This window comes from Thunnus albacares, chromosome 14 (assembly GCF_914725855.1).
Source record: "Thunnus albacares chromosome 14, fThuAlb1.1, whole genome shotgun sequence".
Taxonomy (NCBI): domain Eukaryota; kingdom Metazoa; phylum Chordata; class Actinopteri; order Scombriformes; family Scombridae; genus Thunnus; species Thunnus albacares.
Genome location: NC_058119.1, coordinates 20,555,770 through 20,574,854, shown reverse-complemented (window position 1 = coordinate 20,574,854; position 19,085 = coordinate 20,555,770). Strand labels below are relative to the sequence as shown.

Here is a 19,085-nt window from a genome sequence, read left to right as displayed (position 1 = left end):
GAGGAGGAGGAGCCACCGTAGGAATGTGTGAGGAGAGCGCGCCTTCAGGGACATTATGGACCATATTATGACACACACACACACACACACACACACACACACACACTTTCTTACTCCATCTCAACACCTGCCACGTGAACGACAAAATGTATAGAAAGTAGCCTTATTTTATACTACTATAATATTATAAATAGGCTTACTACTACTATTACTAGTAGTACTACTACAACTGCTACAGATACAATCAGTTTTATTGGTTTACTACCAATAATTGATTAATATAATGTAATTATTATTATACAATACTGATAATTATTATTATTATTATTATTACCACATGAAAATGTCATCAAATTTAAAATTTAAACCTGTAGCAACTCTTCTCACTTAGAATGTATATTTCACATATTTTCATTGTAAATTCCTTGTATGTGCAAACCTACTTGGCAATGAACCTAATTCTGATTCAAGTCTATTTACAAATAAACACATAGTATATCCAAGTATGCATGAGCACATACTATACATGCATAGCCTACATGTAGCCTACTAGGGTTGCAACTAAGGATTATTTTCATTATCGGTTAATCTGTTGATTATTTTCTTGATTAGTCAATCAGTCATTTGCTCTATAAAATGTCAGAAAATGGTGAAAAATGTTGATCATTGGTCACTGGTGCAACCTCAAATGTCTTGTTCTGTCCAACAGCTCATAACTCACTGTCATAGATGACTAAAGAAACCAGAAAATATTCACATTTAAGAAGCTGGAAACAAGAGAATTCTTGTATGTTTTCTTTAAAAATTACTCAAAACGATTAATCGATTCTCAAAATAGTTTAGATTTCTGTAGATAGACTAATTGATTAATCGACCAATCATTACACCTCTGTAGCCTACATACACATAACCTATACTGCTATATACATACGCATATCTAGTCATATACCATACATACTATGAACTACTGTATGTCATGACTGATTTTACTTGCAAACCGCTTGGCTGCCTTTGATAAACAGTGAAGGTGGGAAACATAATGGTAAAGGATGGGGAAGGAGGGAAGCAGAGAGGGAGAGTGGGAAGGGGAAAGGGAAGGGAGGGGAGGCGGTCAGAGCTGCGCATCTGTACAGGCAGCTAGACAGAGGAGAGGGAGAAGGAGGAAGGAGAACAGGACAAGATGAGGACCGCGGCAGCAGCAGCAATGGACGAATCGACGTTGCGATGGGAGAAGGCAAACGAGAGGACCGCACCGAGGATGAACGACGAGGCATGAAAGAGAAGGCGCAGAAGACGTGCTCTAACGCCCCAACATGGAGGCGTAGCGACAGTAGCGTGCGTTAAAGGAGATCATTTCATTGTAGCCTAGCAGCAGCATCAGCAGCAGCATCATCCGTCCGTCCAACCTGAGCGGTGAGGAGGAGGAAAGAGAAGGGGAGATGGGCTCCCAGGTTGTGCAGACCCTGCGTCAGGGGGTTTGGGCATCTCTGACTGGGGGCTGGTACCACGACCCGGATCAGAACAAATTCAACAACTCCTGCCACCTCTATCTGTGGATATTTCTCCTGATGTTGCCCCTATCTCTCCATCTGGTGAGTTTTAATTTGGGTTTTGTTTTTTTGTTTTTTTTAATTTGGACGTTCAAGGCCGCGGAGGGGGTGTGAGGTGTTCACGATACCTGGGTAACCTTTTGTTTTTTTCTCTCATGTGCCCGTTTATCCTCTCACGGATAAACGTGGCTCTGCAATAATCTAACATCATTCATTGTCTGGTTGCCACTGAGGGCTAGTGGAAAAGGCACTGTCGCAGTATTTTCCCCTGCATGCAGTGACTGAACGCATGGCTGCTCCTGGATGTGGCAATGGTAGAGCCAGGAAGCGTGAAACCGTGGATCCATAACATGTCTTCATATCATGTCATGGCCTTTGAGGTGCAACACAGGCTGCATTACTCCCAGTAATAATATCTAGGCAGTTCCCAGTCCACCTGAGATTTATATGAAGATACAGTCTGCACAGTTTCAAGATGATTCAGGCATTCTTGATCATTCTCTCACTGCCCCAACTTCAACTGAATCATACAGTCAAATTAAGCTCCTTCATTCTAGGGACCTCCTCAGTGACCTTTGTGCTCTCACTCTGCTTTATACAGCAGGATGGTAGCATGAACAAAGAGATAAGAGTTGCCACATAGGTCAAATGCCTTGACCTCAGCTGTGATGAAGCATGAATGATAAGATACAATGTACTCACAAGTCTCATCCACTTCCTGAAATGAATAGATGGTATGATGTGAGCAGCAGTCACGCACTGAAAAGGCAACCGCTTATTGGATGTGAATGGATCATGCGAAGTGAACATAACTTCAATACTGTGTCTCAATATTTTTATGCAACAGTGGGTACATCCTCTAGATTTGGTACAGAACTCATCTGTACCAGATGAGATATTATTTTATTTTTTTTCTGTTTTTTTCTGCTTTTGATCCAATAAATCAGGGCTAATATGTAGGTGCCACAGTAAACATCCACTTTTTATAACCAGGAACAGGAAGGATGTGCTGCTTTATAACTTTAAGGTCAAGTGATGTCATAAGCTATTTATCAGTCCGCTGTGTTCAGATAACCTCAAATTAGCCATCCAAAGATAAGAGTTAGTAAGGCATGCTGAGACATTTAAGCGCTTTGCTGCTAAAGCTATATCAAAATGTTCCAGACAGTTTTTCACAGTCTGTTTAAAAAAAAAAAACATCCACTGTTTCCCCCTCAAAAAACAACATAAGCGTTTTCTGGGAGAGATGCAGACATGTTTCAAATTTCAAGTTTTTTAGCATTTTATCTGAAGGTCACACACAATACACAGAGCAAAATAAATGACAGTAGAAAGTTGAGGGACAATCACATATAAGCACCGTTGCAAGTGGATGATGAATTTGGACTTTAAATTTATACCTGCAGACACTAAAAGCCTCCAACACAGCAAGAATTCTCTGTAGATCGGTGTGACTCATGTATCGGCACGATGCAGATACTTTGTCTTTAATCTTCCTGTTCTTTGCTATGGGCCATTTCTCCCATGGGGATCAATAATCTCCATTAATCCACCAATTAATCAAATTAGATCTTGTGGTCCAGCGAGCCTGTAATACACTCAGAGAACATTGTGGCTGTTCAACTGAATAAGCATAACCTTTTGCAGTATTTTACCTACAGACAATAAGATGAGAAGAGATAGTTGGTGCTTTTTCATCAGGAACAGGCTGCTACAGCATGAAGCATAAAATCAAACACTGGTTTTGTAGCATCAAGTGGAGATGAGATTCGAATATGATGAAGATCCTCTCCTGTCCACAGGCCCTGCCCCCTACCACCATGGCTTTGAGCATCTACTGCACCTCCATCACCGCGTTCTTCATCCTCATCAAGCTGGCCAACTATCGGCTGCACCTGATGTTCGACGAGGGCGAGGCGGTGGTCCGCAGCAGCCTCTCTGACCTCAGCAAGGCTCCGGAGAAGAAAAGCAACGCCTCGGACTCCTGCTTGCCCGCTAGCATCAGGTAAACCCCATACCGTCACATGTCACATGTCACATGAAATCACAGTCAGTGGGCTCAATCTGAAGTAGCTGAGCAATGTGGGCTCATTTTTATGGATGTATGCTGAGAGATTATTATATACATTCAAAAAACTGGCGATTCTGCTCAGCTGCCAGGTTAGTCATTAGAAAATCTAGGCCAGAGGGCTAAATCCCTAATGATTACAACTTAATTATTAACATGAAATTGTACATTTAGGCCTGAGATCTCCTTTTAGAATAATGTCACTTTTAGCAAGTATGACTGAGTGCCTTGCCGTGCTTACATCCTTTTTTTTTTTTTTTTTTTTTTTTTTACCATTTTTTAGTCTCCTCTTTCTCTGTATGTGTGTATTTTTTCTTCCTTCTGTCTTCTTTGTCTTTGAGATCGGATTGGTTTCGTGATCAAGTGTCTCAGAGTGGGATACAGACTCTTTCCACTTCATTTCAAAGACTCAGTACAGCTTTGGTGAATGAGCGAGCTAATGAGGGGAGGTCAGTGATCTTCAGTCGGCCACTCCGCTCTGACACACTTGATCTGCAAAAGGGACTAATAAAAGAAAATCCACCGCTTCCTGTTCCCTGAATGTGTGTATTTCTTTTTTTTTTATTTTGTTATAATCTTTGAAGTGTGTGTGGAGAGATGAAACAGGGAGACTCGACGAAAAATTAGTATTTTTTACCACTTCCTCATCTCAATAAATCAGGGTATTTTAGCATTCAAAACATGAAAGGCTGGGAATGGAGGTCGGATTATTTCCTCTGAAAGTGACGTATTGATGTATGAACTTCTACAGATTCCTCATCCCTCTGTCTCTCTCACTTCATTTAATTTCTCCCCATCTCTTGTCTTTGTCTAATAGGAAGAGCAGCACAGTCCCCGACAGTGTTGCCATGACGATGTTGGCTCGAAAGCGTCCCAGTCCGGTGATCCAGGTGACAGTGAAACAGACTGAAACCGACTCAGGGCTGATTGGGGTGGTGAGTGACACCTGCTAACATGAACATACAATTCAGATGGTCATATTATGTCCTAATTTCAATAACGTGTTCTGAATTGTCTTCTACACAGGAGTGTTCAAAATCAGATGAGGGGAAGACTGTGGAAGGTCTGTTCTCTCTTTAATTTTGAATAAAATACAGATGGGTGATAAATTAAAGGGAAAAACCTGAATAAATGAATGGATAAACTTAACAAATGCTTCCATAGAGGGCAGGAAGGGTCACAGAATGTTTTAATTATGAAAATAATGTGAGTCATATGCTAAGGCCCGACTGAACACCTGCTGTATGAGAGAGTTTGGACTGATTTGTTATACAGCGTTCTCCACCGCCATCATCAAAACACAAAATAAGGGAATATCTTTCGCAAGAATGGTTTTCATCCGATTTCCTTTTATATGTCATCCATCTGTAGGTGCATGTTCTGCTTTAAAACAATGAATTGACGTCATTTTGTTTTGTGGAAAGCAGAGACATCAGGCCATCATGGGGGTTGTTAAATTCTCACAAAAAAAAAACCTGTGCTTCAGCAGTCAGCATGGTATATTATAATATATAGAAATGAAAGTGCATGATAAGATTGGAAATAGAGGAGTAAAAGCTGAATATCAGTCTAGGATTGATCAAGGCAATATCTTTGACCAGGGGAAATTCTAGTTCAAATATTGCTTCAAACATACAGATAATAATAATTTAGTTTCTGCTCAGTTTAGCAATTATAAAGCCAAAGGATGTGTTATAAAAGTATCCAATGGCATTCAGTCAGAATGAGGAAATACATAGGAACAGTAATAACAATAAAAACAGAGGGAAAAAGTGAGGAAAAGGCAAAAAAGAGCCCAGATAATCCCACTCTGTCTGCCTTATCCACCTAATTTCCCAGTATATCATTCACTGTTATTTGTGTGATACTATGACATTTTACAAAGGTCTAAAATATAGATTGCCGTCTGATTTCAAGTGGCAAGGTACTTATTTAGGGGTTGCCAAATTTGTAAAATCAGATTGTGAGAGCTTGTTTTTAAAGTCTCTAAATGTAGGATATTCATTATGTCGTCCAGACATAATGAATATTTTAGGGGTTCAGACAGTAGTTTTCTTCTGATATGTGAGTATTAATGTCTTTTACTTGGATGAAGGAATAAGAAAGGAGTCGTTTCTGAGCTGTAGTAAGGTTCACCTTTGTTAAAAATGAGCTGAGGATGATTGGCTGGTGCTGGATTAGCTGAAAGATTGACTGGGATCCGATGACTTCAGAGATAAAAACAAAAAAGACCAGACCAAAGGGGCTGAATTTTAGAAACGCATGAAAATACTATGGCTTTAAGTTGCATCCGACTGACTATGGCAGAAACATCTTGATGAATTTTAAAGACAGCAAAAAGACAGTATAAAGTCAGTCAGATCATTATCAGCTAATCACAAGTTATTGTACCTATCGAGGCTTGACGTGTGTGCTTTGGGGAAACATGTTCTCTGTTGTGTATTGTCAGAATCAGTCCCTGCTGGAAGCAAACTCTGTTCCTCTTCCCTAATGCACTGGATCACTCCTTAGACAATGTAGATTGACAACTTCCTTTTCTGCTAACACATCATTGTTGTAAATACGCTCAGACAAGCACAGAACTAGCAGCCGGTCCGTTAGCCAGCCAATAAGACCAGCTGACTGTTTCCCATAAATTTATGACCTAATGCACTGGAGATTAGTCAGAGCAAAGTCAGCTGATCGAAAAAAGGGGCTATAAACACTGTGGTGCATTGCATCAGATGGTTGCACAATTGTATCAAAATGCTGGTATCTTCTGGAGTTCATTATATTGCAATTGGAAGCTATTTATGTGTCAGTGGCAAACTCAGATAGAGCTTGAATTATGTTTTTCTTTTAGCGGCAGCACTGCTGTAGATAATAACTTATGATGCCATTCCAACCAAATGTGAGCCAGCAATACAACATTTCCATAGCAGGAATTAGAATTTGGCTGAAAGGGATAAAGCAAAGGATTAGAGTGATTTTATTATTGTTACATTTAAAATCTACAATATAACTTTATATTTGGATTGATTCCAGGGCAGGGTGAGTGTGCTGCAGAAGAGAGGCCCACGGAGGGAGGCCTACACCCAAGCCCAGAGCCTTCTCCAGATGACCTCTCCAGCCCCAATCCCGACCAGACCGCCCCCCTGCTGCAGGCCCGGCAGAGGCCCCCATCCCGAGCTGAAAAAGAAGAGATGCGGCCTGGATCTGCTAGTGGGACGGGGAAAATGGACGCAGAAATAACTGATACTGGAACTGTGAGAGAAGGAACAGATGTTCAGATCTCTTTGACGGGGACGGACAGAGAGCAATCAGAACAGGAAAGAACAGTAGAGAAAGACTCAGAGCAGGACAGGATAGAAAAAGAGGAAAATAGCAATGATAAAGAGACTCTAGACAGGGATACAGCTGATGAAGGTCTCCCTCCCTCCAAAGGAAGTGAAGATGAGAGCGAGGAGGAGAGTGAGGGGCAAAAAGAGCCCTCAGATGCCAACAATAACTCACTGGAGACCCCCCCGGACCGCCAGGATGACTTCATCGACATCCCAGATCTTGCTGCACAGGTAGTTCATACAGATATACTGCATGAATCGGTGTAGGTAGTTATGTTTGCAAGGTTTGAATGTGACATAATGTGACTTCTACATATCACTCATGCTCGACAAGAGGTTATATTATTGAAAACACATCATTGCATTGTGATTATTTTGTACATCATGGAAATAATTCTTCCCTCTGTCTGTCTCTTGTGTTGTATGTCCGTCAGGCTGAGCGAGTGGAGGAGACGTATTGTTCTGACGAGATTGAAGTGGTTCTCGTCGACAACTCTGGCCCTACGCCTGTGTCTGCTCGCCTGGACGACAGCGACACAGTCAAGATCATCATCACCATGAGCTGCGACCCTCAGACTGCTGCTCAGCTGGAGGAGAGCGTCAAGCAGAGCCTTTTGGAGAATGCACAGGTAAGACCGACCCGCTGTGAATTTCACCGCTCTCCATAAATCACATTTAACATCCAGTTTTCCCCCTCAAGTAGCTTCAAGGCTGTTTTAAATAATCTTATTTGACACGGTCTCACATATACATTCTGCATCAGCTTGTTCCTGCTCTTTATTGAAAATATGTGATGTTTACATTGAGGGAAATATTTAAACCCAAGATTTTTTTTTTGTCTATTTAAAATATCTTGTTTATCATTTTATACACATTTCCCCAAACTTTGCCCAGATTTTATTCGGTATCTTTGGAAACTTTGTGATCCCCACAAGAATTTAAAATACATTTCTGTGGGTTTGAACAATGTTTGGCTGCACTGAGTTTGTAAAAAGGTGAAAATACACTATTTTCAAGGAAGGCTAATTTCTTGAAATGTGGTCTGTAGTTTTATTATGGGTTTAATTATCCTGTGCATTTGCTGTTTTATTAATATATGTAATGACTACCGTACACTGGATTATCTTATTCTTGCCCCTGCCTTTACCCCCATAATCTATGCAGCAGTAAGCAAAATGGCTGCAGAAGCTTGTAAAATTATGTGAAAGCAATTGTTAATTGTCAACAAAACTTTTACTTTATTTCTGCTGTATTTATGTATCACTATCGGAATAAAATCTACTGCTGAATGAAAATGAGGTGGGAAATCAGTCCTCACTTGTTGCCATGGATAAGACAAATGCCCAACACTCTAGTCTGCATCAAGTGCAGACTTGATCAATGGTAGTGAGCACTTGACAGTCCGAAGGTCACAGACATGCACTTTCAAGTCTCCAAGTGTGCGTGGAAGTCCACACACAGTATTTCAAATTAGCCCACATTGTAGTGTTCAATCTAAGAACTTATCCATGCAGGAGAAGTTAAAACGCCAGCTTATGTCTTTGTGACTGCTACTGGTGGTAGGATTGTTTCCTAAACAAGGCTTTGTTGTGTGTAAAGAATACAGTCTGTGAAACATGTCTTTGCGTGTACCATCAGGCCCAAAAGGATGCAGGAGAATGTCACATCAAGATCCCTGTCATCACCTTTGACTCCCCTGAGGAGGAGAAGCAGGAAGTGGAAGAAGGTGAAGAAGGAGCTGGCTCAGAGGACGACCCCACCCCGAAACAGCAACAGACGGCGAGCCAAAGTGAAGAGTTTCACTTGTGTAGAGAAACAACCAGTTCTGAGTCATCCACACTGGAGTGTCCGGATCAGGAACATCTCGGACTGCAGCTAACCAATGACAGCACACCGAGCCCACAGCTGACCAACGACAACAGCTCGTCGGGCATTGACGTCCACTCCCACCCTGACGACACGGACCCTCTGGATTCTAATGTGGATCCACAAGGGTTCCTCCGTCTGCCCCCAGCTTTGGGCCGCTACGGGCCCGGGGGAAGGACTCACATCCGCGGGCTGAGCATGGACAGTGGGAAAGATGCTGTGCTGCTTTCAGATCGCTCCCAAAACACAGTATGTTGGCGCTTTAGCTCTGTTTCTATTTCTGTGTCTCTGTTCTGGTAATCTCCATCCATCTGTCCATGCAGACATACAAACATTTGTCTCTCTGTTAGACCACCATGACCAGTTCCAAGTCAGATCTGGAGGCGAAGGAGGGCCAGATTCCCAACGAATCCAACTTCTTGGAGTTTGTTTCCTTGTTGGGATCCCTCAGCACCAGAGCGGCAGGGGCCAGCACAAAGGAAGAGGAGGGTCCAGAGAGCAAAGAGGAGGCAGGAGCTTCAGAGGAGAGTGAATGCCAGCAAAAGGGTTTGTTTTTCCACATTTTAGAGATAAGTGCATGCATGAGTGCTATGTCAGCACTGGTTTATGAGCTGCAATTGCATTCCCGCTGTTGCTCCTGTTGCCACATAAAGCTCCCTGTGTGATGGATGATTACTGCTATACTTTAGATACAGTCAGATCATTCAGATCAGATCATTAAGATATTTTAGCCCCTTTAGGCTCAAAAGATGGTAATTTTGGGTGGTCAGTCACTCAGCACAGGCTGTAGTTAAGTTAAAATGTTGGTCCTCTGGCACCATTTAAACATGTGCTAATTTATAGTTTTGACCCTAATCCTAACCCTAACCCTAACCCTGATATACCTTATAAAGTTTTTATGACAGACATGCTAGCAAACAGTTACCTGTTTACACATCTGATGGACATGTAGCAAAATTAGCTTTTATTTGGAATCGTGTTTCTGGCCATTTGAGGAATGTCAGTCCATTATTTACTCTTCATTTAGATCTGTTTTGGTCTGCACCAACTCTTGAGTGAAATGTTTCTCTTTTAGTTTGCTATATGCTACGCTACATTCACCAGCTAGTTGCTAACTTTAAACCAAAATAGCAAAACCAAAACAATTAGCTGAAATATGCTAAAATGCTCCATTTGCATGGAACTGCAGAATTGGGTGATAATTATCTGCCAGTTTATCACTACAAGCATCACCTTTCACGCACACATAGTCTAATATTAAATTGTTCACGGGTGCAGCTTTAACAATGTGGAAAAGGTAACATTTTAAAGGTAGCAAATTTGAGATATGAACTGTCTCACCATCAATTGGGGCTTTATATTTAATTTCATAAAAACAAATTTCTGTTTCTTTTAATTTGATCTTTACAAAATCCATTTGCTCTGTTTACAGAGAGTCTGACTGCAACTTCCAGACCAGATGAGACGATAACAGAGACCAACTCGGACAACAAACCAGAGAGACCCAAACCACCCACCAGTCTGGCTACTGACACTCTGCAGGCCATACTACCCACACACATCCCAATAGTCTCCCCTGACAGGTACACATGTCTATACACTCATACGCTTCAGTAAAATTATTCACACAGCTGAATCCACTCAGACACAGACCCACGTACATTTACAGTAGCTCTTATAAACACTTATAGACTCAAGCATCCAGGATCTCCAGTTAATTGTGTTTTCTGTCTCCAGCCCTCAGACAGACAGAGAAAAAGATCCAGATTATGATTCTCTACCCTCTCAAACCTCCCAATCAGAGAGCTCCATGCTGCAGGTCATCTGCAGACCAGAAGCTACCAACAAAGAAGAGGCCTATACCTTTCATACAGTGCACAGTAAGCAGCTGCTCTTGAACCATATTAACAACTAGTATTTGCATAATTTTACAAGTAGTTCCCGGAAATGTGATGTTTTTGTGTCCTGGAGACAAGCTGAGATAAATCACATGTAGTCAACTCAGTCAGTCTGATCCTCTATCAATTTGGGGAATCTATTTGTGCTGGGACGGTCAGATATTTTGATCTTTTGCACAAATATACACTGTGTGTGGGAGGCTCTGCCAGCAGCCGATTGCTTTGCTTCTGAAACGGATCAAAAATATGGTGGATTAAATAACATCTTTCTGGACTGCCTCCAAAAGGTGAAGCTGGTCAATTTTTTGTCAGTCTCAGATTCCTATCTGTATTGTGACAATGCTTCATCAACAAATTAATTCAAATCCCACATAAAAGATTTTACTGCTGATTAACTGGGTGTCCAAAATAAACATTTTCTGACCAGTTTTTTTTTTTTAATTGTGTTTGTCTCACCAGGAGACAGACCTCGTAAGCTGTATGCAGAGAGAGCCCTCAACCTGCCACTAGGAGCTGAGCTCATCACTGGCAACATGTGGTACTAATGTTAACTCTTTATTTGTAACGCTCTTCTTCTTCATAATTTTTCTTTACTTTAAACACTTCTATTCCTACCTTTTTTCATCTCCCCTTTTCCTATGCTCTCTACCTGCTTGTTCTCCTCCACTGCTACCTTTTCCATCTCCTATGTTTTCATGCTTGCATGTAATCAGGCCTTTTCCACATAATAACATCAGCCTGTTTTGTTTATGTGTGTGTCTTCAGTGACCTGCTGTCAACTTCTTCCAACTCGGAGTGTCAGGACGGCCTGGTGGGCCCTCACGCTGACTGTCCTTTCCAGCGACGCATCATCCCTGCACACAGACTACGGCCACGGAGGACGCACCCTGAGATCTTCCAGGTGTCCATCTACTTTCACTGTTTCTCTTTTGTTGTGAATTGCAGTGGCATCCATGATTTGCTAAACGTTGTGCAAATAACACAGCATTAAAAAACTAAAAAAAACTAAAAATTCTATTTTATGTACAAAATTATGGAGTCAGGGTTTTTTAACAGTCACCAATTAACAAATAATCAATAAACAGCAAAATATACAGTTTTAAGAATAAAATATATCACTTCAAAAATAAAGAGTTTAAGCAGAATAAAAAGAATTGCATTCCAGATGAGGAGGATGGTAATAGAGTTGTGATTAACTTTGATGTAAATATGAGTTGCTGCTGCTGTTTGAAATGATCAGTGTTAAATCCTTCTGCTTCACTGCTGTATGTGGACCAGCAGGGGTGACAGTAGCTGCCTGGATCAGTTGTTGAAGCTCAAACGACACAGACTCTCTGCTGAATCATTTATGCACCACGTTGTGTTTTAGTGCTTGTGTAAAATATGTTGCTCTGTGTACCTTTAATGATTCTGGATATGTTTTGAATGATCCTACATAGGAAATCGTGTAGATATAAAACATCAGACTCCTCTCGTTTCCTGTGTCATTGCAGTTGAATTTATGTGTGTATAAATGATTTTTGTGTTTGTGTGCATGTGTGTGTGGCAGGAAGAGGACTCTTTGGATGAGTCATCAGAGACTTCCACTCAGGAGAAACCGACCAGGAAGATTTATTACAAACTCAAACTGTTTCCTGGGAAGTTTATCAACATTTTGTATGACCGACTCACCCTGCTTGCCCTACTGGACAGGTAAAAATACAAAACACCTGCTTGTCTCTCTTGGACAGGTAAACTCCCACATCTGGAAACTCAGACATCATTCACATCATTCAGTTTGCAGATTCACAAGCACCTAGTTTCAATTATTTATCTGAAATAATGTAAAACTGTTTCTTCATTTAGACAAAATCAGAATTTTAGAGACAAAGGCATATGTATTTTTTTAATATCCTCTCTATAAACTAATTAATCTGAGACCACCTCACTTTTTTTACATTAAACACAGTGCCATGTCAGTGCTGTTATTTAGTGCATTATCTTTTCTGCTGATTTCACCCGATGACACTGACTGGAAGATAATTGACTGCTTAAAAAAAATCTTAAACACTGTATATTTTGGGGATCAGTTTCAGTCACGTTTTTCCAATTTAATTAATCACCTGGGCACTAATTGAATCCCTTGATACCTGTCTGTATATATTTTAAAGTGCTGTATACTGTATATGCTTTTGTCTGCTCTGTGTTTGTGTAGAAACCAAGAGGTTCTGGAGAATCTAGTTGCAGTCTTAATGGCCTTCCTGGTTTCCTTCCTCGGTTTTGTGCTTCTCAACGACGGCTGCTTCAAAGACTTCTGGGTCTTCCAGTTCTGTCTGGTCATTGCCAGCTGTCAGTACTCCTTATTGAAGGTAAAAAGACACCATATCTCTGCATGAAAGCAGGATACTAACCACTCCCCCTGTCAACCATAAGCCATGTCTGCAAACTGTAGCTTTGAGCTATTGTATTATTTGTTCAAAATGTCTTCTTTGATGATGGACTACAGAAACCAACTTGAATTGTATTTGAGGAATTAATAATAAATCATGTAAATCTAAATGTGTGCCATGGTGACCTAATGTAGAATAAAAAATAAAACATGACATCAGTTCCTATTTGCCCCCACTCACTTCCTCTTCTGTTAAACTGGATAGTAGCTCTGTTGTTTTCAATTGTTTTCATGTTTATGTGCAAATAGGGTGATTCAATGTTGGCTTCTGTGTTTTTTTGTTTTCCAGAGTGTTCAACCAGATGCAGCTTCGCCAACACATGTGAGTGTAACATTGCTTTGTTACTGAACCACTGGTGAAATTATACAGAGCAAAGACAGAGCAAACTTCTTGGAAAAAAACAACAACTTTGAAGTAAATAAGTCCTGTTAGGTTGCATGAAAATAAGCAAGATATGTCAAGCCTACTGTACATACATTCATTATGTCTACGTGGGTTTGTGGGCAACTTGTGACCGCTGCTCCTCTTTATTGATTCCATGTTTTCTGTTTTGTCCGTATGACGTCATTTTTCCCTTTTACATATTAATTATTTAACAATTTTTGACTGTTGCACCAGCAATGTGGCTACAGAAGATACAGAAGACATATTGGCAATCAACTTTAAATAACCCAGCTTTGTAGCAGTGATTGTAATTGTGATTCACTTACTACAGAGTTTGTCATTTCCATCATATGTTGGTATTATCACGTTGTAGCGAGAAGTTAATAACATCATTAAATTGCTGTGTTAAAGCAGGATTAAGCTCTACTGCTTTATCTAACATCCTAACCTGTGTGTGTGTGCGTGCGTGTGTCTCCAGGGTCACAACCAGCTGGTGGCCTACAGCCGAGCGGCCTACTTCTGCATCTTCTGTGCTCTGATCTGGATTCTGGAGCAGCTGCTGAGGAGGAAGGACCTGCCCGTCTCCACCATGTACGGAGTCACCATCGTCTGCCAGGACTTACTGGGCTTCTTGCGAGACCTGCTAGTGGGTAGGGAGAAATGTACCAGGAGAGACACACACTCAAAAATACACACAAGCATGGGTACACATGTAGCCTGGTTTTCTAAAAAAAAAAAATCAAAGTGAGCTCGATTTTATGCCTGTTTGTTTTCCAGCTGTTTTTTATTTCTTACTTTCTTGTCAAAGGATTCTTTATATTTTTATGCATAAAACAGGTTTTACACATTGCTTCCCCATCACCTTCCTGGTGGGCCTTTTCCCCCAAATCAACACCTTCACCATCTACGTGCTGGAGCAGATTGACATGCACTTTTTTGGTGGGACAGGTTAGTAAATCTTTTTTCTCATCTTTTGATTTCAGTAATGTGTGAATCATGAATCCACATCCATGATAGATACACATTTTAAATTTTTGTATTCACTGCTATAAACTGTTATTTACAGATACATCTGTGGATTTGTGGCTCTGGTTTGATGCCTGTGTGTAAAATCTGTATAATGTTTAGTTTTTAAAAAAAATAATTAAAATTTTGTATCTAATGTTTTAATAAGGGGAATCTTTTTAGTGAGTGTTCAACCATAAACTAAGATACAGTACAAGCTGATCTTCGTTCATCATTGTTTAATACTGCTGCATGTATTTTCATCTTCACTCTGATATGTGTGCCTCAGCTGCTACGAGTCTCATCTCTGCAATCTACAGCATCCTACGCAGTCTGATCGCTCTGTCTCTGCTGTACGGATTCTGCTTCGGAGCTCTCAAGGTACTCATATCCGGTTGAAAAAAACAAAACAGAGCTTACAGAGTTGAATGAGTACATATGGGGATGTGAATATAGTCTTCTCTCCCTCTACTCTCCTCAGAGTTTTGCTCTGAATCTGTGTTCTCGGTCATCCTCCTGGCTGTAGGATTAGAAGAAAACATGGAGTACAGATATAAATAGCCTGCAGCCAGAGAGCTTTACTAATGGAACGAAGCAGAGCTGCAGCGAAACACAAAGCGTTGCTAGTCATCCTTCAAAAGTGACTACAAGGATGATGCTGGGGGAAGAGTTGTTGAAGCTTTTAAACTGAACTGTGAAGAAGTAAAAGCAGTAGTACATGATGGTATGATTCACAACAGAGTGTGTGTTTGTGTGGTTACAGGAGCCGTGGGATGAGCAACACACCCCAGCCTTGTTCTCTGGTTTTTGTGGCCTTTTGGTGGTCTTCTCCTACCACCTCAGTCGACAGAGCAGTGACCCCTCTGTACTGCTGTAAGTATCATCAGTGTATTTATACTTTCCCTGGTTGCCATCCATTTAATACTCCTCTTAATACTACTACTGTAATAATCGTTGAATGAGAAATTAGAGAGGTGTATGGAATAAAAGAGAGTTGAATTGATCAACATGATGAAACAAAGGCAGGTGGTTAATGCATAGACTATGCTCTACTTTAGATGAAAAAACGTTCATACTTTATCATTTCTTGAGTCATTTTCACTCAAGCTGACAGCCAGTTGTCAACATAAGTGAAAAAAACATTACAGTCTTATCTAGTAAACATTATTTTTCACTTTTACTCATTCTGCTTAAGTAGTTTTACTTCAAGTTGTTTAAAGCTTAGCAAAGATCATGTTAGAAATATAAAACAAGAAATCAAACTATAACTGTTTTAGGGTTTCAAACAAAAAATCTGTTGGTTATTCAACAACTAACTCAATGTCCTAACCTATACATGTGACATTTTTATTTACAGATCTCTGATCAAGTCAAAGGTAATGCCTGCTTTGGTTGAGAGTGAGGAAGAGGAGGAAGAAGACACCGACATTAAAGACCCGCTACCAGAGAAACTGCAGAACTCTATGGTAACCAAGAATTAATATGTAGAAATAAACTGAAAAACTCAAGCTAATGCTGCTGTTTGATCAATAATGATGATGAGTAATGGTTCAGGTTATTTTCAGCGATTTTAGATAATTTATTTCAGCATAAACAAACACTTTTAGGGTTTATTTTAGTCCTCTGAGCATTCATTGAACAGTTGTTATGGTTGTGAATTGCAGCAGCCCAGAGCCATATTAGCTCATGTCAGCTCACCCTAATTATCACTTTAAAAATCAATACTCATTAACTCTGCACTTACAGTAAGTCCTGGATTTCATATGTGCTGTATGTGTCTTAAACTCAGTGTTGCAAGCCAGATTATAAAACAACCTTCGCTGTCGATCATTGTCTGTAATTACGGGGGAATTATGCATCAGAGGAAACAAGCCTCCAGCCGCCTTTTACAGTATTAATGGGGATTCTGAAACTCTTAACTGTTCTCATGCTGCAGCAGCTTTGATCTCCAAAAACTGAAGGCTCAGAACAATTAGACAGAGATAATCACACACCTAAATGAATCTGACAAATGAATTCATTTTCATTCAGTGTGGATTATTAATCGTTGGAGCTCTCCCTCCTTCTCGTGCTCTGCAGAAGGAGATTCTGCTGTCGGATGTTGTCGTGTGCTCCGTTGCTTACATCCTAACCTTTGCCATCACTGCCAGTACTGTGTTCCTGTCTCTCAAGGTGAGATTTTGATTGCTTTCCAATCACTTTACCTCATTTTGACTCATTAAACAGTAATCGTTAATGTCAACACCCCACTGATCAGCTTAATATCTCATTCAATATCTTCTGTTCATTTAATATCTCTCATTTAAATGCTCGTCTTCATCATGTTTCTTTCATTATCTATTGACTTGTCTCCAGCCCTTTGTGACCATCGTACTGTACGCGCTGGCGGTGACGGTGGGGTTTGTCACCCACTACCTGATTCCCCAGCTGAGGAAACATCACCCATGGCTGTGGATCTCCCATCCGGTCCTCAAGACCAAGGAGTACCACCAATTTGAACCCAGAGGTCAGGATGCCTTCTGTAGAAAACCCAGAACTGTCTGTTAATGGTGCATGTAAACCCCTGGATCAGCTAGATCCAAGTGTTTACATGCATTGTGTGTGCGCCGCCAAATTGCTTAAATTATTATTTTTGGATAATAGAAAATGTGGTATAATCTGCATCTGGATTCCACAACAATGCTGATTGGCAGGTGGAAACCATGAGTTTTGGAGTAACTACTTAAAATCAAACTTGTGAATATTAGGTCTTGATCCACAACCACTGAGTTTATATTGCTTATGGCTAGTTTTTATGGCTGTCTAAATTCATGTTACTGTTGTACTGCCCATTGATGAAATGTCGCCAAAATTTGCAGGCTTGCTCAGTGTAGATGTGTGCACATGTCATCTAAATTTGGTTGCAATTGTGTGATGCATTTAAGAGTTATGGCAGTTTATGTCAAACAGGCTGCATCCAGAAGAATTCAGCAAGCAGTTACAGAGCAGTAATGATATCAACAAGAGAGTCACTCTGCAGCCATGGTAGCGGCTCTGTGAGGCTGTACTTGCTTTGAGCTACAGTAAATGCTAATGTCAGTATGCCAACATGCTCACAATGACAATGCTAACATGCTGATGTTTAGCAGGTAATAATTACCAGGTTCATTATCTTAGTTTAGCCTGTTAGCATGCTAATATTTGCTAATTAGCCCTAAACACAAGGTCCAGCGGAGGTTTAAGTGAATGTCATTAGTTTTTCTGGAATTTATTCTCTACCTTGAATGTCTGTAACAATTTTACAGCAATTCGGCCATTAGTTGCCAAAATATTTCAGTCAGTACCAAAAAGATCAACCTCATGGAGACACTAGTGGAAAAGGTAGGAATACGTCCTGTGGGAAACATGAATATCTGTACAAGATTTCATGGTAATCCTTCCAGTGTTTTTTTGAGATATTTCAGTGTGGACCAAAGTGGTGGACTGACAGACAGTCATCCATAGAGCCACACTGCTTACATGGCTAGAAGCAAATAAATGACTTCTGTTGGGCTATTTTAAGCGCAAAATGTGGTTAATATTGTATGAAATTTTGTAGAAGTGTTGAAAAAACAGCTTTGCCACAATTCTAAGTTTTGGACACCGGTTTAGGGTCAGCCCATGACCTAATTTATCACCAAATCTCACTGAAATATTTTAGGGAGTTTTTGAGACAAACAGACAAACATACAAGGCCAAAACATTGCAACTCCTCAGTCAAGGTAAATACAAAAAGGCTTCTCCTTTTCCCCTCCCTCTGACCTCCAAAACAAGCTTCTAAAACACCTGAACTACATCTCCCCTTGCTTTAGAAAGCTGTTATTCTGATCTTCTTGTGTTCTGTTTATTATTCTTGCTTGTCTTAAAGAGGACGCTGTGCTGATGTGGTTTGAGCGACTGTACGTGGGGCTCCTGTGCTTTGAGAAGTACGTGGTGTACCCCGCCATCATACTGAGCGCGCTCACTAACGACGGCTTCGACCTCAGTCACCGCAAGAAGCTGGGAATTCAGTGAGTGGACACATAGAGCTAGCCTGTCCATCGGTGTGTGTCATCTGTTGTCTTAACTCACCCTTGTTTGTGTGTCCCTCCTTCAGCTTAGATGTTCTCCTGACGACAGTCGCTGGGCTGAAACTTCTGCGTTCGTCCTTCTGCGACCCCAGCTTCCAGTTCCTCACCCTGCTCTTCACGCTCATCTTTTTCCACTTCGACTGTCCGCATGCCTCCGAGAGCTTCTTGCTGGACTTCTTCATCATGTCCATCGTCTTTCACAAGGCGAGAAAATAGATGATATTTAGGAGAATGTGTCCGTAAACTAATATGCTGTGTGGGGGAATATACCGGTATGCATCCTGATAGAAGGATTATCTCTATGATAGATGGATTCAGAAACACAGAGAGCAACAGGTACAGAGAAATGGAAACAAACTCATACAGACATTGAACAAGACATACAAGTAAGAATTAAAATGTCAACAGTCAGATACACACACTCTAGTAAACAGGCAGACACATGTCATGTCTGCCTCGACTCTTGACATCTCGATT

General features: G+C 40.7%; 1 protein-coding gene across 1 annotated transcript in view; it reads left to right on the top strand.

Moving 5' to 3' along the window:
- The first annotated feature begins 1,116 nt into the window (after positions 1 to 1,116).
- pcnx2 (pecanex 2) overlaps positions 1,117 to 19,085 on the top strand; it is a 33,254-nt gene continuing 15,285 nt past the window's right edge. Inside the window, exons 1-24 of the mRNA XM_044372366.1 lie at positions 1,117 to 1,592; positions 3,353 to 3,555; positions 4,436 to 4,553; positions 4,645 to 4,681; positions 6,643 to 7,169; positions 7,373 to 7,567; positions 8,577 to 9,053; positions 9,155 to 9,350; positions 10,237 to 10,387; positions 10,542 to 10,684; positions 11,162 to 11,240; positions 11,468 to 11,603; positions 12,252 to 12,394; positions 12,897 to 13,050; positions 13,420 to 13,452; positions 13,994 to 14,165; positions 14,353 to 14,463; positions 14,810 to 14,901; positions 15,284 to 15,393; positions 15,878 to 15,986; positions 16,600 to 16,692; positions 16,876 to 17,026; positions 18,407 to 18,548; positions 18,635 to 18,812. Coding sequence (XP_044228301.1) covers positions 1,440 to 1,592; positions 3,353 to 3,555; positions 4,436 to 4,553; positions 4,645 to 4,681; positions 6,643 to 7,169; positions 7,373 to 7,567; positions 8,577 to 9,053; positions 9,155 to 9,350; positions 10,237 to 10,387; positions 10,542 to 10,684; positions 11,162 to 11,240; positions 11,468 to 11,603; positions 12,252 to 12,394; positions 12,897 to 13,050; positions 13,420 to 13,452; positions 13,994 to 14,165; positions 14,353 to 14,463; positions 14,810 to 14,901; positions 15,284 to 15,393; positions 15,878 to 15,986; positions 16,600 to 16,692; positions 16,876 to 17,026; positions 18,407 to 18,548; positions 18,635 to 18,812 — 3,903 coding nt within the window. The 5' untranslated portion in view covers positions 1,117 to 1,439. The remainder of the gene's footprint in view (positions 1,593 to 3,352; positions 3,556 to 4,435; positions 4,554 to 4,644; positions 4,682 to 6,642; positions 7,170 to 7,372; positions 7,568 to 8,576; positions 9,054 to 9,154; positions 9,351 to 10,236; positions 10,388 to 10,541; positions 10,685 to 11,161; positions 11,241 to 11,467; positions 11,604 to 12,251; positions 12,395 to 12,896; positions 13,051 to 13,419; positions 13,453 to 13,993; positions 14,166 to 14,352; positions 14,464 to 14,809; positions 14,902 to 15,283; positions 15,394 to 15,877; positions 15,987 to 16,599; positions 16,693 to 16,875; positions 17,027 to 18,406; positions 18,549 to 18,634; positions 18,813 to 19,085) is intronic.